Source organism: Rhinoraja longicauda, chromosome 2 (assembly GCF_053455715.1).
Source record: "Rhinoraja longicauda isolate Sanriku21f chromosome 2, sRhiLon1.1, whole genome shotgun sequence".
In the NCBI taxonomy this organism is placed as follows: Eukaryota; Metazoa; Chordata; class Chondrichthyes; order Rajiformes; family Arhynchobatidae; genus Rhinoraja; species Rhinoraja longicauda.
In genome coordinates, this window is record NC_135954.1 from 98,720,031 (window position 1) to 98,745,009 (window position 24,979).

The 24,979-nt window shown below is 44.3% G+C and overlaps 1 protein-coding gene across 1 annotated transcript in view; it reads right to left on the reverse strand.

The window, feature by feature from the left end:
• The window catches only part of ptprn2 (protein tyrosine phosphatase receptor type N2), a 669,963-nt gene that overhangs the window by 473,223 nt on the left and 171,761 nt on the right, over positions 1 to 24,979 (reverse strand). The window contains exon 3 of the mRNA XM_078424921.1: positions 23,163 to 23,276. Within this exon, the coding sequence (XP_078281047.1) occupies positions 23,163 to 23,276 (114 nt within the window). The remainder of the gene's footprint in view (positions 1 to 23,162; positions 23,277 to 24,979) is intronic.

Consider the following 24,979-nt stretch of genomic DNA (forward strand, 5'->3'; position numbering starts at 1 on the left):
ACATCTGTGGAGCTTTTGTGTACCCAGTGTAATTTTTACATGATATTTGCTTGTTGCATTCCATTTTATCGCTCTGACGATACTTGCACTCGGTCCGCCAAGAACCCCCGGACCTCCTGGCTGCTCACCACTTTAACTCCCCTTCGCATTCTCACACTAGCCTGTCCTTTCTGCCCTGGGCCTCCTCCATTGCCAGAGTGAGGCCACAAGCAAACTGTAGGAACAACACCTCATATTCTACTTGGGTTGCTTACAACCCAACAATACGAACATTGAAATCCCAATTTTAGGTAACTACAGTGTTAGCTGCGAGGAGGATGCTAGGAGGCTGCAGAGTGACTTGGATAGATTAGGCGAGTGGGCAAATGCATGGCAGATGCAATATAATGTGGATAAATGTGAGGTTATCCACTTTGGCGGCAAGAACAGGAAAGCAGAGTATTACCTGAATGGTGACCGATTGGGAGAAGGGGAGATGCAACGTGACCTGGGTGTCATGGTGCACCAGTCATTGAAAGCAAGCATGCAGATGCAGCAGGCAGTGAAGAAAGCGAATGGTATGTTGGCATTCATAGCAAGAGGATTTGAGTTTAGGAGCAGGGAGGTTCTGCTGCAGTTGTACAGGGCCTTGGTGAGACCGCACCTGGAGTATTGTGTGCAGTTTTGGTCTCCTAACCTGAGGAAAGACGTTCTTGCCTTAGAGGGAGTACAGAGAAGGTTCACCAGATTAATCCCTGGGATGGCGGGACTTACATATGAGGAAAGACTGGATAGACTGGGCTTGTACTCGCTGGAATTTAGAAGACTGAGGGGGGATCTTATAGAAACATATAAAATTCTTAAGGGGTTGGAGAGGCTAGATGTGAGAAGATTGTTCCCGATGTTGGGGGAGTCCAGAACCAGGGGTCACAGCTTAAGGATAAGGGGGAAGTCTTTTAGGACCGAGATGAGAAAACATTTCTTCACACAGAGAGTGGTGAGTCTGTGGAATTCTCTGCCACAGAAGGTAGTTGAGGCCAGTTCATTGGCTATATTTAAGAGGGAGTTAGATGTGGCCCTTTTTGCTAAAGGGATCAGAGGGTATGGAGAGAAGGCAGGTACAGGCTACTGAGCTGGATGATCAGCCATGATCATATTGAATGGCGGTGCAGGCTCGAAGGGCCGAATGGCCTACTCCTGCACCTATTTTCTATGTTTCTATGTTTACATAACCCTCCACACCCCCCCCCCCTTTTTTCTCCAAATACCCCCCCCTCCTTTCCCTCCCTCCCCTGTGCTCCATCTGGACCCACTTTTATTTCTCCCTTCCCCTTCCACTACATTCCTTCCATTTGTGTCACCATTCGCCCCCCTTCAATCCTTTTGTTTGACACCTTCTGCCTTTTCATCTCTGGCCTTTGTCCAACCATCAGCTGAACAGAAAAAAACCCTCGCCCATATCAACTATTACAACTGCGGTTCATTATTTTCCGTCTATCCTGATGATGGTTCTGCTGGGAGACACAGTTTTCCAATGTTTTCCAATGCTAAATCCCATTGGAATGCCAGGTATGATTTATTGTCAAGCATTAGATTGGTCAACAAACCCAATTTCTGTTAGATCCCCTCTGATTCTCCTAAACTTGAATGAATGTCAGTCTCAATCTTTCCTGTTATGTTTGTTCTGTTATCCTGTCATCTCAGGAATTGGTCTCGCTATCCTTGTTGCCCTTTGTGCCCTGGCAAGAACATGCATCTTCAGATAAACAAAATTGGAACTGGACTCAAAACTCCAGAAGGAGTCTCTGCAAGACCTTGTTTATGGTTTAGTTTTAGGTTTAGGTTTATTATTGCCACGTGTAAAGTGAAAAGTATTGTTTTGCATGCCATCCAATCAGATCAGATAATACTGAACAAAAATACAATCATGTCATACTCAAGTACAATAGGTAGACTAAAGGGGAAGACCTAGAGTGCAGAATATAGTTCTCAGCAATATAGCACAACTGTTCCATAGACAACGTCCAATATTCACAATGGGTAGAAGTGAATCAGACAGTATTAGCTTGTGGAAGGACTGTTCAGAAGCATGTTAACACAGAGAAAGAAGCTGTTCTTGAGTCTGAGTTCCTGAGCACTTTCAAGCTCCTGCACCTATTGCTCAATGGGAGTGGGGAGAAGAAGGAATGCCCGGGACGAGGCAAGTCTTTGATTAAGAAGATAGACAAATGTTGGCTGCTTTTCAGAGGCAGCATGAAGTATAGATGGAGGGAACTGTGGGGAGTCTGGTCTGTGTGATGCACTGGGTTACATCGACAAGTCTCTGCAATTTCTTGCAACCTCAGGCAGAGCTCTTCCCAAACCAAGCTGTGATGCAACCCAACCGATATAATATGCTTTCTTTGGTGCATCCGCAGAAGTTTGTAAGAGTCACTGGAGACATGCCGAGTTTCCTCAGTCTCCTCAGGAAGTAGTGGCATTGGGATGCCTTGGTGTCAGTGTGGTTGGGCCACGACAGATCGTTGGTAATATTAACACCGAGAAACTTAAATTTCTCAATACTTTCCACACCACTGATACGGATTGTGGCATCTCCTCTACCACGCTTCCAGAAGTAGACAACTAGCTCCTTCACCTTGCTGACATCAATGCCGTTAGACTGAAGCAAGACTCCAGCACTGATGCAAATTAACAACAGCAAAGGTCCGAGCACAGTACTTTGGAACATTCTATTTCCCCTACCTCTTGACAAGGATAAACTGCTGCTTTTGTTCATTCGTCCAATTTCTTATCCCCTCTCTGGTTTGAGTTCCAACTTCCGCCAGGGCCTCCACCCCCACAGATTGAAGCTAACACAGCAGCATTTCGTGAAGAGCTCTTGACAAATGGTTACAGAAGTCCAGCTCAAAAGGGGTGAAGTTTGGCACCGCTCACAGCAGATGAGATGAGCTGCCAGACATTTGCAACTTTCCACAGTGCTGCTCGGAAAAAAAAATGATCAGGAATGACTATTTATGAAATGGGATTTTCAAATATTTCCATGTGTTAGCATGTGCAAATTTGTACCAAATGTCTAAAGGCCTGCAATATCGTAGAGTTACAGGGAGATACATGGGTCGGGAACAGGCCCTTTGACCCACCCAGTCCATGCTGACCCATTAAGCACCCATTTTGTACACTATCCTCTCCTGACCCATTGCAGTCTCCCCACATTCCCATCAATTTCCCCCTAGATGTTCCCACTTATTTACACGCACTGGGGCATTAGCCAATTAACCTGCCATTGCTGGTATGTGGGTGGAAACCTAAACACACAGAGGAAGTGCAGATGATCACAGGGATAGCATGCCACAAAAGCTTTGCATTGTCCCTTGGGTACACGTGACAATAAACTAAGCTGAACAGGGAGAAACTTCTCGGCAGAGGGCAGGATTGTACGTGGATCGCTGGTGCTGTGAGGCAGCAGGTCTGCCAGCTGCACCATTCTCCCACCTTATTCAATTTCATGTCATGTCTGAGGACGGCGCAGCGGTAGAGTTGCTGCCTTACAGCGCCAGAGACCCACGTTCGATCATGACTGCGGGACATAGACAATCTCCTCAGGTTTCCTGTAGAATTATCGTTGCACAAGAGGGGGTTATTCAACCTGTTCAGCCTAATCAGAAAGGAAGTATACACCAAGGCTCCTTGAGACTTTTAGAAATACAGTGTGGAAACAGGACCTTCAGCCCACCAAATCCGTACAGAGTTCGCACGTTCTCCCTGTGACCGCCCATTATTTTCTCCAGGGGCTCCAGTTATCTCCCACACTCCAAGGACGTGCAGATCAGCAGATTAATTGGCTTCGGTGCAATTATAGATTGTCCCCAGTGTGTTGGAAAGCATTAGTGTATTGGGTGATTGCTGGTCCGCACGGACTCGAGGGTCGAAGGGCCTGTTTCCGCACTGTATGTCCAAAATATCTCTAAAGGTCGATCGACTGACCAAATGGTGCCAGCACAACTTGGCTCGCAATGTCAGTAAGACCAATGAACTGATTGTGGACTTTGGAAGAGGAAGGATGAGGACCCACAAACCTGTTTGTATCGACAGGACGATGGTTAAGCTTCAAATTCCTGGGCGTGCATTTTTCTGAAGATCTTTCCTGGACCCAGCACACTGATGCAATTATAAAGAAAGCCCATCAACGCATCTACTTCCTGAGAAGATTGTGGAGATCCGGTATGTTAGAGAGGACTCTCTTGAACTTCTACAGGTGTATGGTAGAGACCATATTGACTGGTTGCATCTCAGCCTGGTTCGGCAACTTGAACGCCCAGGAGCAAAGAAGACTGCAAAAATTGGTGAACACTGCCCAGTCCATCACGAGTCCCGTCCTCCCCACCATCGAAGGGATTTACAGAATTCGCTGCCTCAAGAAGGCAGCCAGCATCATCAGAGACACACTCCACCCTGGCCACACATTCATTTCACTCCTGCCATCGGGAAGAAGGTACAGGAGCCTGAAAACTATAATGTCCAGGTTCAGGAACAGCTTCTTCCCTACAGCCATCAGACTGTTAAACACCACAACCTACAATAAGCTCTGAACTACATAGACTTGAGGGCATTGGTTTTGTCTTTTTGTACTATTATTCTTTGCGTTTCTTTCAGTGTACATATGTATGTGTGTGTGTATATACAGTATACATATATACACACACACACACACATATATACATGTATATATATATACATGTGTATATATATATATGTGTATATATATGTTTGTGTATGTGTTTATATATATATATATATATATATATATAAACACATACACAAACATATATATACACATATATATATACACACACAGAACCTTTTTTCTTGCTTATTATATAGTTTACAATGTACTATCTTTACATATTGTGTTGTGCTGCTGCAAGTAAGAATTTCATTGTTCTATCTGGGACATCTGATAATAAAACATTCTTGACTTGACTCTCTTGATCATTTTCAGCTGACTCGCCCAATGATCTCATTAGTGGTGGCTGCAGTGGACACTGATTACAGGCACCTCCAGCTTCCCTGAAGAAAACGTGGCCATTGAAATATTCGTTCTGTTCAACCTGATTCTGCAGTCTCCTTCACCTGAATCTTCTCTGACACTGTTGTGCTTCCATCTAATTTAACTCGGTAGCGGCACGGTAGCGCAGCGGTAGAGTTGCTGCTTTACAGCGAATGCAGCGCCGGAGACTCAGGTTCGATCCTGACTACGGGTGCTGCACTGTAAGGAGTTTGTACGTTCTCCCCGTGACCTGCGTGGGTTTTCTCCGAGATCTTCGGTTTCCTCCCACACTCCAAAGACGTACAGGTATGTAGGTTAATTGGCTGGGTAAATGTAAAAATTGTCCCTAGTGGGTGTAGGATAGTGTTAATGTACGGGGATCGCTGGGCGGCACGGACTTGGAGGGCCGAAAAGGCCTGTTTCCGGCTGTATATATATGATATGATGATATGATAACTCAATGTAACTTTATTACATTCTGCCACGGCAATTCACTGCTACATCAGGAGAGGTTGCTCCAATCTCCTCGGGTTTCCTGTAGAATTATCGTTGCACAAGAGGGGGTTATTCAACCTGTTCAGCCTAATCAGAAAGGAAGTATACACCAAGGATCCTTGAGACTTTTGGAAATACAGTGTGGAAACAGGCCCTTCAGCCCACCAAATCCACGTTGACCAGAGATAACTCCAAACGCTATCACTATCCCACACAATTTTGTACAAATAACAGAAGCCAAATAACCTACAAACTTGTAGTTCTTTGGAGTGTGGGAGGAAGCTGGAGAACCCCACAAAAACCTGCATAGTAACATAACAGGAAGAACGTATAAACTCCGTGCAGACAGCATCTGTACTCAGGATTGAACCCGGGTCTCTGGCGCGGTGAGGCAGCAACGCTACCGCCGCGCCACCATGCCACACCTGGCTCTTTCGTAGATTTTAAATGGGTGAATGATTAGAAGGTTAGATGAGCACATTTGTTGTACTCAGCAGATGGTGGGAGGTGGAACTCACCGCCTGAAAAGGGGGGTTGGAATCAGAACCATCACTACTGCACTTAGCAAGAATCTAGATGTAAAAGGCTACGAACCAAGAGCTAGGAAAGTGTCATTAGCTTAAATGGCGACAATCAAAAAAAAACCTGCAGATATTGGAAATCTAAATTAAAATCAGAAAATGCTGCAAAAATAGTCAGCAGGTCAGGCAGCATCAGAGGAAAGATAAATAAAGTTAACATTTCAGGTCGTAAACCCTTCATCACAGATATGTCTCGGCTAATAAAAGGATGATACCATGGTTCTTTCACCTCTTCTGAACGGCCAATCTAATTCCCTGCTCTCATTCTTTGCAAATATCTAAATTATACCTGGAGTTTGACAAAGACTTTAATATTAAATATCTATTCAAAGAATCTGCAGAGGGATCAAAAGCAGCCTCCAGATTTTGACTGCTGTCAGCATCCAGAGCCACAAAGCAGAAGATATTAAACATATTTATTAACACTAACAATAAGCACAAGGAACACATGTAGTCGGTCTCTTTAGTGTGGGTAGTTTTATATCTCCACCAAGATCCTTTAATCTATTATTATACTCATGAGCTCCGTCATGGTCATACAAAATAAATTTATTTTAAGAAAATATATATTTTCTAAGTAATCCCAATTTCTCAGGCTGATTATCACATACGTCTGATGTCAATGACCATCACCAATTTAATATGGACATGAGATCATTTATTTTCGATCAGGGGGTCATGAGTCTGAAGAAGGGTCTCGAAGGGTCTGAAGAAACGTCACCCATTCGTCTCTCCAGAGATGCTGCCTGTCCCGTTGAGTTACTCCAGGTTTTTGTGTCTACCTACGGTTTAAACCAGCATCTGCAGTTCCTTCTTACACATGGGTCTTTGAAGCTCGTTCCCTCAAATGGTGATGAAAGCACCTTTGAAGGCCTTTAAAGCAAAGGTGAGATTCTTGATAAGCAAGGCGGTGAATTATTACATGTGGGAAGGAACTGCAGATGCTGGTTTAAATCAAGGACAGATAAGTAGGTGCAACTATACAGAGAGAATACAGAGCCTTTATTTGTCATTCGGTACCGAGGTACCGAACGAAATTACGTTACCAGCAGTCACACAAGACACATAACCCCAACAAAAACATCCATCACAGTGACTCCAAACACCCCCTCACTGTGATGGAGGCAACAAAACTTCCGCTCTCTTCCCCCCACGCCCAAGTCCCCGCGGCCGAGCCGCACCGGGCGCTGAAACATCCCGCGGCCGAGCTGGGTTATAAAGATGTAACCCAGGACCAATTCCTTGGATGTCTGGAAAAATTGCCATAGAACATAGACCAGTTCAGCACAGGAACAGGCCCTACTGCCCACAACGTTTGTGCCGAATATGATGCCGTTAAACTGATCTCATCTGTCTGCACATGATCCACATCCCTCCAATCCCTGCATTTCCATGTGCCTATTTAAAAGTCTCTTAAATGCTACTATCGTATCTGCCTCCACCTCCACCTCCACCCCTGGCAATGTGTTGCAGGCACTCACTACACTCTGTGTACAAAGCTTGCCGCCCGCACATCTCCATTAAACTTTCCCTCTCTCTCCTTTTAGCTTTGCCCTTTAGTGTTGGACATTTCCACCATGGGAAAAAGGTTCTGATTGTCTGAAGAAGGGTCACGTCACCCATTCTTTCTCTCCAGAGATGCTGCCTGTCCCGCTGAGTCTCTCCAGCTTTTTGTGCCAGTCTTCTGATTGTCTACCCTATTTATGCCTCTCATAATTTTATATACTTCAATCAAGTCTCCCCTCAACCTCCGACGTTCCAGGGAAGACAATCCAAGTCTATCCAACCTCCACTATCATAGTAGTCATCCCCACTGCCAGCATTCCTCGCCTTGGCAAGAACATAACAACAGGATCATGGTGAACATTTTGTCAATCTGAGCTCACCCCACAGTCAATGCCATTGTTTATCTTTTAGCTCCCACTCTTTTCCTCCATGACCCACAATTTTCCTTGAATTCAACATTCAGGCTGGTCGTGGATATGTTCAACCACTTAGCACCAGACCTCTTCTGGGCTGGAGGGTTCCAACATTGAGCTAAGAAATTTTCCATCTTATTCTTTGATTGTTATCCCTTACCCTGGGATTTAAGTCCCCTAGCTCTAGAATTTCTTCATCAGGGAACACAGTCCCCTCACATTGACACTGTCAAACCCATTGACAATTCTACATGTTTGAAGTAGATAACCTCTCATTCTTCTCAGCTATGGAATATATCCAGTCGACAGAACACATCCTCAAATGCCAGCTTAGATTAGTACAGCACGGAAACAGGTGCTTCGGCCCACCAAGTCCGCACCGACCAGCGATCACCCTATACACTAGTTCTATCCTACACGCTAGAGACAATCTACAGAAGCCAATCCACCGACAAACCTGCACGACTTTGGAATGTGGGAGGAACCTCGGAGCACCCGGAGAAAACCCAGGCGGTCACAGGGAGAACATACAAAATCTGTACAGACCTCACCCGTAGTCAGGATCAAATCTGGGACTCGAACACCGTGAGGCAGCAACTCTACCGTAGCACCATTGTACATCCATCAGCTGTAAGACTGATGAGGCTTTGCTGATCTTATTCTGAGGCATGTGAATCTTCCACAAGGAAGTACAAGAGAACTCTGACAGGGAATGGTCTCACCGAACTCTGATATAATCACACCAAGACCACTTTACTCTTACGCCCAATCCCTTTGCAATAAAAGTGAACCATTGGCTTTTCTATTTACTTGTTGCACCTTCATTTTAAGCAGCTGCGGCTCATGTACAAGGACCGACAAGTCTCTGATCACCATTATTTCCCAACACATGAATGAGTACAAGTTTTGCATGTCCAAACAAGTTAAAATGAGATGGGGTCCAAAAGTCAGTGATGATGCCTGTAACCTTCTCTCGCTGACACCTAAAGCCCATTAGACTGTTCCCATATTCGTAGCTGCATCATTAATTCATAAAGTCAGCTGCACCATGTGTCACAAGCCCACGCACAAACTAAGTTCAGTTAATAAATGTATGTGGCACAAGGCTGCAAGTGTTCAGATGGTTTAAAATTGAAACATATTTATGAGGAGCTTGATGTCGACCAGTTATGCTGTAACAGTGAAGTTGTAGCTTCTGATCGCTGACACACATTTCCTCCTTTACTAAGGCAAGTGGGGGAATGTTTAAAGAATATTTATGGACAAAGTTTTTCACACAGAAAGCGGTCGGTGCCTGGAATGTGCTGCCAGGGGATGTAGTGGAAGCAAATATATCAGCAACGTTCAAGAGCCATTTTAACAGATACGAACAGGCAGGGAATGGGTGCATCTACAGGCAGGGAATGGGTGCAAGTGAGATTAGTTAAAATGGGCATCATAGTCAGCACAGACATTGTGGGTCAGAGGGCTTCCTGTGCTGTGCTGTTCTGCGTAGGAAAGAACTACAGATGCTGGTTTAAATCGAAGATAGACACAAAATGCTGGAGTAACTCAGCAGGGCAGGCAGCATCTCTGGAGAGAAGGAATGGGTGACGTTTCGGGTCCCTCCAGATTGACTTGACTTGACGTTGTGGATTTTGAGGTGGCTGTTGAGACCGGTGTAGGAGCTGCAGACTCTTCCAAAGATGGGGTAGGAGGTAGTCAACAGGGCAGGCCAGTGGATGGTTTGTAAGGTGGCCCACTTCTCACCCACGGCTCCTGTATGCTTCAGGCGGATGGTCTTGAGGTTCTCAATGCTCTGCTGCCACGTTTAGCAGTTCTAGGCCAGAGGTTCCCAGGACTTGTTGAGGATTTTGCTCTTCTTCAAGGAAGATCAGTGTCTGTTTTGGGAGTCTAGAGTCAGGCATGCAAACGGCTTAGACTGCTGAAAGTGTCATCAATATTGGGAATGTTGCCCGGGAGAGAAAGATGATTGCGTTCACTTATCATTCCAATGAGTTTGGAGGACATTGCTGAAACAACGTTGGCGAGATCTTTCCAATGCCTTGGGATGTCTGCTGTAGAATTGCTAGAGGCAATGACACAAATGGCCTGTGCAATTTGCGTGGGTCTCTCTTGTATGTATATCCATATTTTGTTTTCCTCATATATAACCAATCTCATATAACCAGATTTTCCATTGAAGCTTCCATTACCCGGAATCGTTACATGAAAATGTTTTTTTTTTCTCTTCACATTTGCACTCGGAATTTTGTTCATTATCTTCAAGAGCCAAGAGCATTTACGAGTGTTTAATTAATAAGAGTGTTTAATTGCCATAGGTACCAACAATGGAACAATGAAATTCTATTATGCAGCAGCATAACAGGCCAGTAATAACAATACTCATAGATAAAATAAGTGTGATAAATTAATAACCCCAATACCAGTGCAAAAAAAAGCTTAGTGCAGCCAAAGACAGTCCATTGTTCATGGTTTAGTTAGACTTGTGTAGTGTTCAAGAGCCTGATGGTTGTTGGGAAGAAGCTATTCATGAACCTGGTAGTCAAGGTTTTCACGGTGTTTCCTTCTTTCTGGTGGTAGGTGTGAAATAAGAACAAGGCTTGGATGGTGTGGGTCTTTGATGATTCTCTTTTTTAAGCCCGTGCATTCTGGCTGGTGATGCTCCTGCTAGAGTAGAAACTGGTACAATATTGGGAAGAGTGCGTATTTGGTCCAACCACCAAAGGAAATAGTGATATTTTAGAGATATGGTGTGAAAATACTGTAAACCCTTCGGCCCACCGAGTCCGCGCCGACCGGCGATTACCCTGTACACCAGCACTATTCTACATACTCGGGACAATTTACAATTTACAGAAGCCAAGAAACACAAATCCTCTCTCTGCAAAACCCTCCTGATCACTGGACAGGATAAACAAACCAACCTCCTCCTCTGGGCCTGGAAACCTGTACGTCTTTGGTGGGCGGGAGGAAACTGGAGCACCCGGAGAACGTACAAACTCCGTACAGACAGCACCCATAGTCAGGATTGAACCCGGGTCACTAGCACTGTAAGACACCAATGCTGCGCCAACTTTACTATTATGTCCTAAATGTCCAGACCTGTATCCTGAGGGTTAGAACATAAAACATTAACAGTATAGCACAGGGACAGGCCAACAGTGTCTGTGCTGAACATGGTGCTAGACGATGTCTGAAGAAAGGTCCTGACCTGAAATGTTACCCATCCACGTTCTCCAGAGACGCTGCCTGACCCGCTGAGTTACTCCATCCCCCTGTTTCGTTTTTTGTGATAATTGGTTATTAATATAGTTTGTCTCTGTTGTTACTAGAATGGTTGAAGGAATGAGGGGCTTCAGCTGCAGGGGAAGGGTGGGGGAGAGAGTTGAGACGGGTGCCCAGCATGGAGTGTTCTTGACTGGGTAGATGGAGAATATTGTACCCACTGGAGATGATTCGACATCCAAGCAAAGCCAATTTAAAAGATGGAAGGGGGATGAAAGAGAAAGCTTCTTTGCTTTGGAATTCAATTCCTCTCAGGATAATCAATCAGTGCTGTCAAAAGGAAAATGGATTGCATCTGAAAGAGATCAGCTTAATGGGCTACAGGAAGGGATGGGGTGGAATGGAGATTGCTCGTATAAGCAAATGCATGGATTGAACCTGATCATTTTTAGGTTCGGATATCCGTTTGCAGGCAGTGGGATAAACATCCCTCTTATGCACACTGAACTCAAGGCTGGAGATTCAATCTCATGAGGACTGCCACTTTGACCTGGCCCACAATATCATTTCCCTCCCGTCAGAGTTAGCGCTCGTGTAGGGGTTAGGGGATGGGATGGGGATGGGGTGGAATGGATAAGTAAGTGTATGGAGACAACCAGTACTTTTTTATATGACTAGTACCTTTAAAAAGTTTAAAAGATTTTTAAAACATTTCAAATTTGCACATCTCTTACTAAATTTTAAAAAAAACATTTTAGATTTTAGACTATATACAGCGCGGAAACAGGCCCTTAAGCCCACAGAATCCATGCCGACCAACATTCACCCCGTCCACTAACACTATCCTGTCAATGTGATATGCAAGTCTAGAACTTAATAGACTTTAGAGGTACAGCGTGGAAACATGCCCACCGAGTCCGCACAGACCTGTGGTCACCCAATACACTAGAACTATCCGACACTATAGGGGCAATTTACAATTTGACCAAGGCCAATTAACCTACAAACCTGTACGTCGTTGGACTGTGGGTGGAAACCGGAGCACCCGGAAAAAACCCACGCAGTCACAGGAAGAATGTGCAAACTCTGTCCGGGCAGCACCCGTAGTTAGGATCGAACCCGGGTCTCTGGCGCTGTAAGGCAGCAACTACCGCTACGCCACTGTGCCCCCCTAAATTGAATCAGGCAGTCAGACCCTAAAACAGCTTAAGCATTTTATAGGACGACAATCCGCCATAGACACCAATAGCAAGGAACAATATGCGTGCCAGCATCTTTTTGTCTACACAAAAAAGTACTGGACACCTCCTTTTGCCTCCCTTTGTGCAAATGAATTACATTGTGTGAATGGATGGGTCCATTACTCTGGTTGAAGGGTTTAATCTAAGCTGCAAAGTTGGCATATTCAGAAGCCTGATTCTTCTCACAAAGAGTCCTTAACCTCTGTCAGCAAAAATGAGAAACGTCAGCAAATTCTCTAATCTAGAGGGAGGATAAAATAAAAGATAAATGGATTGTGGCAGCTCTGTTAACATGTCACTGATTGTTTCAAGAGAAACTCTTGCAGATGCTGTGGTAAAATGCATTTAAGATAGACATAAAATGCTGGAGTAACTCAGCAGGACAGGCAGCATCTCTGGAGAGAAGGAATGGATGACGTTTTGGGTCCAGACCCTTCTTCAAAAGCATCGGTTCGTTTCTCCTCAGCCACAAAGGACTGAAAAAAAAGAGAAATAGTGGGAAAAGTCAAAATGATGGAGTGAGGCAAATGCTGTCCACTTTTTTATTGGATCGCAAGACAGACTAATAGGTAGGTGAGCTTCGAAGTGTAATCAGAATGCCTTTCCTCTCAAGTTGAATGATTGCCTGAAGTCAATTAAGTTTAAACTACAGCACTGCGCAGCCATTGATTCAGCAGTTTTGAAGACCTGCACTAAAAGATCTGGTGGAGAGATTGCGAAGAAATGCAATTTAAATTGAAAGCAAGTACAAACAAGCTTAATGCCATCTGCACACTTGGCTGGGACAAAGATTACTTCCAGCATAAGCCTAGTGGTGATGGTCTGGGCATTCAATTATAACAAGATCTTCCCAACCAGTTATCCAGAAACGAACAAAAGAAACATTTTTATTCATAAATTCATAGAAGGACATAGAATGACGGAGTAACTTAGTAGGTCAGGCGGCATCTCTACAGAACATGGATAGGTGAAATTTTGGGTTGAGATCCTTCTTCTGAAGTAGGGTCATGACTCGAAACATCACCTATCCATGTCCTCCAGAGATGCAGCCTGACCTGCTGTGTTACTCCACCATTTTGTGTCCTTTTGTGTATTAACCAACATCTGGATTTCTTTGTTTCCACATAAATTCATAGAGTAATACAACATGGAAAAAGGCCCTTTGGTGACCTGGGTGTCATGGTGCACCAGTCATTGAAAGCAAGCGTGCAGGTGCAGCAGGCAGTGAAGAAAGTGAATGGTATGTTAGCATTCATAGCAAGAGGATTTGAGTATATGAGCAGGGAGGTTCTGCTGCAGTTGTACAGGGCCTTGGTGAGACTGCACCTGGAGTATTGTGTACAGTTTTTATCATATCATATCATATATATACAGCCGGAAACAGGCCTTTTCGGCCCACCAAGTCCGTGCCGCCCAGCGATCCCCTTACATTAACACTATCCTACACCCACTAGGGACAATTTTTACATTTACCCAGCCAATTAACCTACATACCTGTACGTCTTTGGAGTGTGGGAGGAAACCGAAGATCTCGGAGAAAACCCACGCAGGTCACGGGGAGAACGTACAAACTCCTTACAGTGCAGCACCCGTAGTCAGGATCGAACCTGAGTCTCCGGCGCTGCATTCGCTGTAAAGCAGCAACTCTACCGCTGCGCTACCGTGCCGTCCTAATCAGAGGAAAGACATTCTAGCCTTAGAGGGAGTACAGAGAAGGTTCACCAGATTGATCCCTGGGATGGCAGGACTTTCATATGAAGAAAGACTGGATAGACTAGGCTTATACTCGCTGGAATTTAGAAGACTGAGGGGGGATCTTATTGAAACATATAAAATTCTTAAGGGGTTGGAGAGGCTAGATGCGGGAAGATTGTTCCCGATGTTGGGGGAGTCCAGAACCAGGGGTCACAGCTTAAGGATAAGGGGGAAGTCTTTTAGGACCGAGATGAGAAAACATTTCTTCACACAGAGAGTGGTGAGTCTGTGGAATTCTCTGCCACAGAAGGTAGTTGAGGCCAGTTCATTGGCTATATTTAAGCGGAAGTTAGATGTGGCCCTTGTGGCTAAAGGGATCAGGGGTATGGAGAGAAGGCAGGTACAGGTTACTGAGCTGGATGATCAGCCATGATCATATTGAATGGCGGTGCAGGCTCGAAGGGCCGAATGGCCTACTCCTGCACCTATTTTCTATGTTTCTATGGCTCAACACGTTCACGCTGACTAAAATGTCTATCTACTCTAATCCCATTTTCCTGTATTTGGCCCGTATCTCTCTAAAGCCTTTCCTGTCCATGTGTCTTCCCAAATGTCTCTTAAATGTTGCAATTGCCTCTACCATTTCCTCTGTCAGCTTGTTCCATGTAATCCCTACCTCTACCTGTGCCTGAAAATAATTGGACTTCAGATCCCCTTTAAAACTCTCCTCTCTTGCCAGAAACCAATGTCCTCCAGTTTTAGACTCTCGTACCTTGGGAATTAGACGGTGACTATTTACCCTCTCAATCCCTCTAGTTATATATACAATTACAGTACCAGGACACCTTGCTGGCTCCACTTCCAGCCTCTCCAAACTCCTTATAACTCAAGCGTTTCAGTCCAGGCAGCGTTCCTGCCAATCTTCTCTGTTCCCTCTCTAGCTTAACACCATCCTTCTGATAGAAAAAGAGTTGAATTCATATAACATCTTTCCAATCACAGGGAAATACCAAAGTACCAAAGTCAATGAAGTTCTTTTTAAAACTGCGATGTAGAAAAAGTGAAGTGAGAGTTAAAAATTAAACATAAAGTTCACACAAATTATAAGGCCCAATATTCTATCACTGTCATGCTGATAACAGAATAAATATTGGGCTGTACAACAGACAGAACTTCTCTGCTCCACATATGAACAGGTTTATTGGATTATGGGGTTATTTTCATTTGTTTGATTGTAAGACACAGCATGGAAACAGGCCCTTCGGCCCACCATGTCTACGCCGACCACCGATCACCCGTTCACACTAGTTCTGTGTTATCCCACTTTCACATCCACTCCCTACACATTAGAGGCAATTTACAAAGGGCAATTCACCTACAAACCGGACGTGAGAGGAAACTGAACACCTGGAGGAACCCCATGTGGTCGAAGGGAGAACGTACAAACTCCACACAGACTAGAGTAGACCCTCATATCTGAAGCAGCAGGTCGGGGAACTCTTCAGTGACCATACACACCAAATAATTACAGTGGGGAGAGCAACAAGATGCTAAACCAGCAGAAGTTCAAAAATCGACCCGTCATTAGATTTCTAGGTATAAAAATTCAATTAAAAAGAAAGGACTCTATTTTGTCAAAATATCTATTTAAATGTGACTGTAAATCAATGCCACAGCATTAAATGTTTGGCTAGGATGTTGTACTCTTCTGCATTGATGGGGACTTCTTGGTCCAAGTTCAAGTAAATAATAATTCATTTTGAAGCCGATCCAATTAGCTTATTACACAGCCAAAACCTATCTCAATTCCTTCTCTGCAGGTTACTAAAGTGGCCAGAATGGAATTCAGGAGAAAGCTCTATGTGTAGAAAGGAACTGCAGATGCTGGTTTAAACTGAAGATAGACACCAAATGCTGGAGTAACTCAGCAGGACATGCAGGAGCAAGAGATGCTGCCTATCCCGCTGAGTTACTCCAGCATTTGGTGTCTATCTTCAGGAGAAAGCTCTTTTCTCTGACAGTGGTCATAATGTGGAACTTGCGACCACCAGAAATGGTTAAACATAGTAAATAGGTGCAGGAGGAGGCCATTTGGCCCTTCAAGCCAGCACCGCCATTCATTGTGATCATGGCTGATCATCTACAATCAGTAACCTGTGCCTGCCTTCTCCCCATATCCCTTGATTCCACTAGCCCCTAGAGATCTATCTAACTGTATTTTTAATTCATCCAGTGAATTAGCCTCTACCGCCTTCTGTGGCAGAGAATTCCACAAATTCACAACTCTCTGGGTGAAAGAGTTTCCTCTCGCCTCAGTTTTAAATGGCCTCCCCTTTATTCTTAGACTGTGTCCCCTGGTTCTGGTTAGTGCCATCTGCATTGTTGTATTTGAGGCAGAGGCATGAGATAAGGGAGTGGAATCCACTGGGTTATGTTCATAGGATCATAAGAGAGATTCAGCATGAACATGGACCCTTTTGCTCATGGAGCCCATGCTGGCCATCAGGTGCTCACTTACATTAATTCTACTCTAACCCATTTTATTCTCCCCAGATTCTACCAATCACCTTCAAATTAGCCTTCTCCCACTGGTTTAGGACTAGTCAGAGGAGGTTGGAGTGGATCCAGTAAATGTTGCCATAGGCCAGTTGGACAGAAGGACCTATTTTCATACTGCGGCCTCAGTGTAACTTGATAACATAGTAATGAGAAGCAGCCTAGCTGCACACACGATGGAGGTGCAATACACAAACAGCTCCCTTTACATTGGACAGATACACAGATAGGAAGGGTTTAGAGAGATTTGGGCCAAATGCAGGCAAATAGAACCATTTGGGTCCATGGGTCCATCGGCATGGACAGGTTGGGTCAAAGGGCCTGTTTCCATGCTGTACAGCTCTATGATTGTGATTTGTTTCATGTTTCCAGATGATATGGCAAGGCAGTAGCTATTTTTCCACCTGCACAGCAAGGTTGTTTACAACCTAAAAAGAATATGCTGTGATGATAAGTTTATTTGCTTCATAGTTACATCTCATGGTGGCATTGGTGCTGCCAATTAAATGACAAGTGTACGAGGGGACAGATAATTAAATTGTACATAAGTTTACGCACCATGATAGAGAACACAAAATAATCTACAGACGCTTTGAAGACATCAACACATTTTATCATTTACTTTTACAGACCTTCTGTTCAAACAACTTTGATGTTTACAAGTCTCGCAAATAAAGGGTAACTCTGCTGCCACCAATGCAGATGCCATCCATCAAAGATATAGAGCGTTCGGCATCTGATCCATTAACAACAAGCAACATGTAGTCAACAGGGTTGATATCATAATGGCTATATCCACTGTTCCAAAACATATTGGGAAGTGGCTTGCCATCTGGGTTACAAAGGTTTCATTACAACAGACTCATTTACCAAATGTGCACGAATCAAGTGTGTATTATTTTTTTTATTGTTTCTATTCACTCTCAGGATGGGGGAACAGCTGGCATTTCAGTGATGGTGGACTTCCCCCTTGAACTGCTACAGTCCTTGCAACAGAGATGCTACAGTCCTTGCAACAGAGATTGCAAGTTATACATCTGGCATCAATGAAGGGATAGTTATAGATTTGCAACTCAGGCTTGATTGTGACTTAGTGGAAATAGTGGTGTTCTCAGGTGCCTGTTATCTGTGTCCTTCCAAATGCTGGAGATCAGAGGTTTGGCAAATGGTCCAAAAATGCTAAGTTATTGCTGCACACTCACCATACAGATGAACAGCTGTACCCTTCCACACAGATGAAAGGTGTCCTGGTGCACGCCTGCCATTTGCCTTTTTTTCTGGGGAGATGGGAAAGGCTATGGAAAGTCAATAAGCAAGCTTCTTTTGCTCGTTTCCTGCAGCTGCAGTCTCTCGAGTCCGTATGGCTGTTATGTGGCTGGCCCAGTTGAGCTTCTGGGTGGGCCTCTAGGTAGTGAATTGGTGTTAAGAAGCCATGAAAGTCAATAGAATTGGAAGTCTAGCAAGGGCAGGACCTACAGAGTGAATGGTAGGGCTCTAGGGAGTGCTGTAGAGCAGAGGGATCTAGGAGTGCAGGTATGTGGTTCCTTGAAAGTGGCATCACAGGTAGATAGGGCGGTCAAAAAGGCTTTCAGCACATTGCCCTTCGTCAGTCAGAGTACTGAGCATAGTGGTTGGGAGGTCATGTTGCAGTTATAGAAGATATTGGTGAGGCCACATTTGGAGTATTATGTACAGTTTTTGGCACCATATTATAAGGAAAAAGGTGTTGCCAAGCTGGACAGGGTGCAGAGAAGATTTACGAGGATGTTGCCAGGACTCAAAGACCCGAGATATAGGGAGAAGTTGAGCAGGCTAGGACTCTTTTCCTTGGAGCGCAGGAGGATGAGGGGTAATCTTATAGAGGTGTATAAAATCATGAGAGGAATAGATTGGGTAGACACACAGAGTCTCTTGCCCAGAGTAGAGCAACCGAGAACCAGAGGACATAGGTTTAATGTGAGAAGGGAAAGATTTAATAGGAACCCGAGGGGTAACTTTTTTTGCCTTTTGGAGCAAAAGAATGAGAGAAAATCTCATTGAAACTAACAGGATCCAGAAGGCTTATGGCAAAGAGGACAGTTCCCTTGATGGATGTCTAGAACCAGGCATCGCAGTCTCAGAATTAGGTGTAGGTCAGTTAGGATTGAAATTGGAGATTGACCTTCACATAAAGGGTGGTGATTGAAATTCTCTATCCTATTTGTCGGTGGAAGCTCGGTAACTGCCTTCATCTGAAACAGAGATCAAAGGATTTCTGGATATTAAAGGAACTGGGGATATGAGGATTGTGTCTGCAAATGACACTGAGATTGAAGATTAGTCACTATCTTGATGAATAACAGAGCAGTCTTATTCCTCCTGCTCCTCTAGAAACTATCTCCTATAGAGAATGCTAGAAAGTGGACACGTCGGTAGAAAGGGAATCAATGAACTTTTCAGTGCAGATCCTCTGTCAGATTGTTCATCAACACATGGTACCTGATCTACTGAGTGTTTCCAGTAATAAGGAAAACATAGAAAATAGAACAGTGCAGCACAGGAGCAGGCCATTCACCCAAAAGACAGCGCCAGAGACCCGGGTTCAATTCTGATTACGGGTGCCGTCTGTACGGAGTTTGTACGTTCTTCCCGTAACTTGCATGGGTTTTCCCCAGGAGCTCAGGCTCCAAAGACGTACAGGTTTGTAGGCTAATTGGTTTTGGTAAAATTGTAAATTGGCCCTAGTGTGTGTAGGATAGTGTTACTGCGTGGGGATCGCTGGTCGGCGTGGACTTAGTAGGCCGAAGGGCCTGTTTCCACTGTATCTCTTAACTAAACCACAGGTCACAGACTTCCATCCAGAGTAACATCCTTTCACCATTAACATCTGCCTTCTATGGGTTAAGGGAATTATGGGTGGAAATGGGACTGGTAGGAACGTTCTTACAACTGGCACTGACTGATATGCTGATTGATCTCCTTCTACGTCGTAAGCAAATAGTAATAGAACTATCTTCAGCCAGAACAGATGGAAAAACTGCAGAGATTAAGTGAGCCCTGTAGTTCAAAAGCACACGCCAGTATATAGGACAGGGTTAGAGATCATTCTGCTCCACACAACCCAACACCAAAACGCCACATTCAGTTTTTGATTTTTAATATCTGCTGCATGATCCTAATACTCTCTTTGCATTGACTGAAAGTTCAAAGATGATAAATCCATTGAACCTCTCCAGGTTTGAGCACTGTTTGCTTTTCAGCACATTAGTGCGGTCTGTGCCAATGTTTGCCTGTTTGCATAGACGCAAATTGCCATCGTCATGGCAACGCAGCGCCATGGTACCCGAATGATTTGCCACTGAAAGTATTGCTTCACAAATAAACACTTGTCTCCACAACATGACACTGTTGTTTTAACTTAATGACGAGCCAAGCTGCTGTAATATTTCAGTCGCCTCTTCTTCTACCTCTTCTGACCAGGACCTGTGAGACCGGTTTGGGAAAACAGCATATCAGCCCCAGAAAACAAAACAAAGTACAAAAGATTTTACTTGACCTCCTGCTTCGCAGTACTCTATTCACACCATTGGCATGTATCAGTCATGGACCAGGCTTCCTATCGCACAGCACGCTGCTTTGCATATTTATAGAGCTGCATTAAATAGTAATGAAGTTGCCTTTTTTTGTTGCAGATCCAACAGCAAGATTGCAGTAAAATGAAAACACAAGATGCAGGAAATACACATTTAGTGAGGCTGATTGTCTGGGGAGAGATTCAACCTGAAGGGCCCTCATCAGAACGGCAGAATTCAATCAATTAGTGCTGTGATTCACTCCACGTGAAATCCTGAGGTATATTCCATATTCTGGATACAATTTCCTTCCTTTTGTATCTGAGATTTGTTGATTGTTTCTGCTCTCAAAGAGCAGATCTCAAGGGCAGGTCTTCGATCTCTTTTGAATCAAAATAGTTTGTTAAATCTGATAGGCAGCGTGCTCCTTATTCATACCGATTTTATTGGCTGTGATCCATTGGGATCATAATTAGCTTTGGCTTCGTCACAGCATTGGGACGTTGTCTTTCCCTTCATTGCCTACTTTACAGAGAGGTGACCAGAGTCAGCTCAAGGGTGGAACAGTGGCGCAGCAGTAGAGTTGCTGCCTCACAGCGCTAGAGACCCGGGTTCGATCCCGACCTCGGGTCCTGTCTTTACGGAGTTTGTACGATCTCCCTGTGACCTTGTGCGTTTTCTCAAGGTGCTCCGGTTTCCTCACATATTCCAAAGACGTGCAGGTTAATTGGCTTCTGTAAATTGCCCCTCGTGTCTGGAATGCACAACTGGGATAACATAGAACTAATGTACCGGTGATCGCTGGTCGGCGCAGACTCGGTGGGGCAAAGGGCTTGTTTCCACGCTGTAACTGTAAACTAAACTAAACTAACATGAATTTAAAGTTTGGCATCACCTCTAGGTTTTCAGTTTGCCTTGGCTTCTTGTATAGGTTTTGATAACTGAATGTTATTCCACGATGGTCTTATCTATTACACAGTCCTTCATAATCTGCCTTTACAATCTTCTAGGGAAGCAAATGCCATCCTACAGAAGGCAACCTCTCTTACATGAGATGTTATCAGAGCAGCCTTTAATGTTTGCCTGATCAGAACATTACAGAAGTTTTCAATGGACTCGTGCTGCAAAATTATATTTACGCTGTGCGGAGATAGAGACTTCTTACGTCTTTGATGCACTTCGTCGTTATCTTCAGTTCTTACCTCATCTTTATTTCCCAGACAAGAAAAACAAAACAGGCAACCTTTTTATGCTGATTAACTAGTGAAGGTTTGTCTTAAGGTTAACTAGTGAGGTGTTGCATTTTGGGAAGTCTAACATGGACAACACCTAAACAGTGAATGGTATGGCTCTGGGGAGTGTTGTAGAGCAGCCTTTTGTGCCGAATCTGAATCCCAAAGTCACAGGTGTTGGTTGGTTATTTGTCACTGGGGTGAAGGTGAGTGATAGAATTCACAGGATAGGAGAGATTGATGGGATTGTGAAGGGAATAAAATGGCATTGGTATGGGATTAGTGTCATGGGAAGTTGATGTCGGCACAAACTCAGTGGGCCAAAGGGCCTATTTCTGTGCTTCATGACACTGACTCCTTCCAGAAACAGGTAAACACACAAAAATAGGTGCAGGAGTAGGCCATTCAGCCCTTTGAGCCAGCACCGCCATTCAATGTGATCATGGCTGATCATCCAAAATCAGTACCCTGTTCCTGCTTTTTCTCCATATCCCTTGATTCCTTTAGCCCTAACAGCTAAATCTAACTCTCTCTTGAAAATATCCAGTGAATTGGCCTACACTGCTTTCTGTGGCAGAGAATTCCACAGATTCACAACTCTCTGGGTGAATTTTTTTCCCCGCATCTCAGTCCTAAATGGCCTAGCCCTTATTCTTATACTGCAACCCCTCATTCTGGACTCCCCCAACATCGGGAACATTTTTCCTGCATCTAGCCTGTCCAATAGCAAACAGTTTTGGAATTAAAACTCTTTACAGCAAGTGAGATTAGAGGAAGCATGTCCAAGCTGATAGTGAGTCAGTGATCTCCACTGGATATTGGACAACTGCACCGATCCACAATAGATCTTGTGAACACCACAGATTCTCATTCAACTGGTTAACACAGAGAGCCATGTCTGATTTGGTGAGAATAGGTACTGCTTTGGACTCAGTTCATGCTCTATCTACAGATTAATCAGTACATTCCAAAGTTAACTGAAGAAGAGTCTTGACCAGAAACGTCACCCATTCCTTCTCTCCAGAGATGCTGCCTGGCCCGCTGAGTTACTCCAGCATTTTGTGCCTATCCTTAGCTGAAAGACTAAGGTGTTTGTGTTCTCAAACTCTTTATTACTAAAATATCTCTGCTGTTTTGATTAGGTTTAATTGTATGCTCGTTCTTGCATCCATGGGTAGCGTGACCTGCATGACGTTGTAATTCATGGGCTTGCACAGTTGAGTAACCTCTGTTTGGACACGCTAAAGTGCCATTTACTCGGTTTGCAAACAGCCCACCTCCACCTGTTTAGCAGCATTTAAATTCAATGACGATCAAGACCATTATTCAGTGGAACAGCATGATTGCACAAACCACTTAGGATGCTGAGCAAATTTGGAAACTGTTTCGAATTTCATTTCTCTACATTACATAATGAAGATTTTAAATTTATATCGTTCACAGCACCCGGAGCATTTCAAAGCGCTTTACAAGCAATCAAGGGGATTTGAAGAGTATGAAATACGTGACATTTCTCAACTATCTCAATCATCCTATGTACCTCATGATGTAACTAACCCTTATGAGGGTGGGGCATGTTAATGGTGTTCTGTTGAAAGCTGCTGTTCAAAGACAGAAGCAAGCTATTTTCACGAGTACCTTTGAGGGACAGTTCCTGCAGGAATTCGCGTAGGCGCTGTAGATCATCCGGTGAAACTTCGTATTTGTATACGTCTATCGCCGTGACCAGCTGACACCTCCCGAATATTCCATCTGCAAAAGAGAACGGAAAGCTTCCTGAGTTACGGTGCAAAGGTCTATACATGACTTATAGCAACATTGTCGACGTCAACGAGGGGGAATCATCACAAACGCAAGGACCTTTCAGTTTACGATGGCAATATATTGGAATCCAATCTCCATAAATAGCAAAAGAGAACAGAATGCGTGGAGAGGGGAAAGCATGTCACCGTGACATGCACATTCATACTTGAAAGCAAGCACTGCCACTTAAAATTAATGAGTTTACTTTGAATTAGTCATTGAAAATTCAGAGAGTTTTCAATGACTAATTCAAGCAGGGGGAAGTTGATCAACGGGGAAGCTGATCAACATACCAGTCACATAGCTAATTACAACATATTCACCAAACTCCTGCCTGACCTGTCAGCTATTGGTCATGAGTGAAATAGAAATTGCACTTTAGTGTTAATTCTCTCCCTGCCTGCACAAGGGGACCACAATAATCCTGACTTTTCGATTAGTTTAGTTTAGATTAGAGATACACCACAGAAACAGGCCCTTTGGCCCACCGTGTCCCACCCGACCACTATCAACCTGTACACTAACACTAGCTGGGGACAATTAACAATTTCTCCACAGCCAATTAACTGACAAACCTGTACGTCTTTGGAGTGTGGGAGGAAATTGGAGCACCTGGAGAAAACCCATGTGGTCACAGGGAGAACGTACAAACTCTGTACGGACAGCACTTGGTCAGGTTGGAACCTGGGTCTCTGGCATGGTAAGGCAGCAACTCTACTGCTGCACCACCGTGCTGCCCCAAAACCTGCTGGGTTTATTACAACATTGATGCCAATACGGTGCATAAGCTGGATGCAAGATTGAAGCAAGTGTAAGCAAGGAAGTATGAGGGGAAATGCTGAAAATGGAGAGCTCCAGCAGAGTGGAGAGTGAAGGCCTAGTACCACCGAATAACATTAAAGACATCCATTTGTAGACACATTTCCTGGCTATAAAAAAACTCAAAATGTTGTGTTGCCACTTATGTCCAAGCATGGCTGGCCACTGTTGTCATTGAGGCAACCAACATGCACACAACAACATCCCACAAACTGCAACATTACTTTTTGTCATTCATTTGCAGAGTGTTGACGTCACTGGCAATGACAGCATTTATCGTCCATCCCTGTCTCGTCCCCACTGAGGAGGCGGTCGAGAGTTAACCTCTTTTAGGAGAGTATTGTCGTTTCATTATCACGTGACATCTGTTGGCACTGAAAAACGGATCATCAAAGAAGGCCCTGGAGCCAAGGGAGCTGGAAAATCGGTGTTCACACTACACTCAGTTTTTCTCTCTGCACTGACATTCCTGATCCGTTGGCATTCCCTATAGCTCTGACTTATAGCTTTCACCTGTCCCCTTTAATCTCCCAAATGATTCTCATTACTCTATCTGTCCGGTACCATTTTATAAGTTCTAGAGTACAAGATCTTATCCTCAGACCAGTTGCATCAGAGACGGGTAAAGCGGGTGGCATTCTTGCAGGATGCAGACTGGGATGAGGTGTAGTTGAGGTTCTACCTATCACATTACCTACCGGCCACTATCCTCTACCCTCCCTTGCTTGTCCTCTATACTCCACCACCACATACATGCTCGTAATCTCTCCTCTTGCCTCTCAGTCCTGATGCAGGGCCACAACCTCAAATGATGACTAACACCTTTTGCCCCC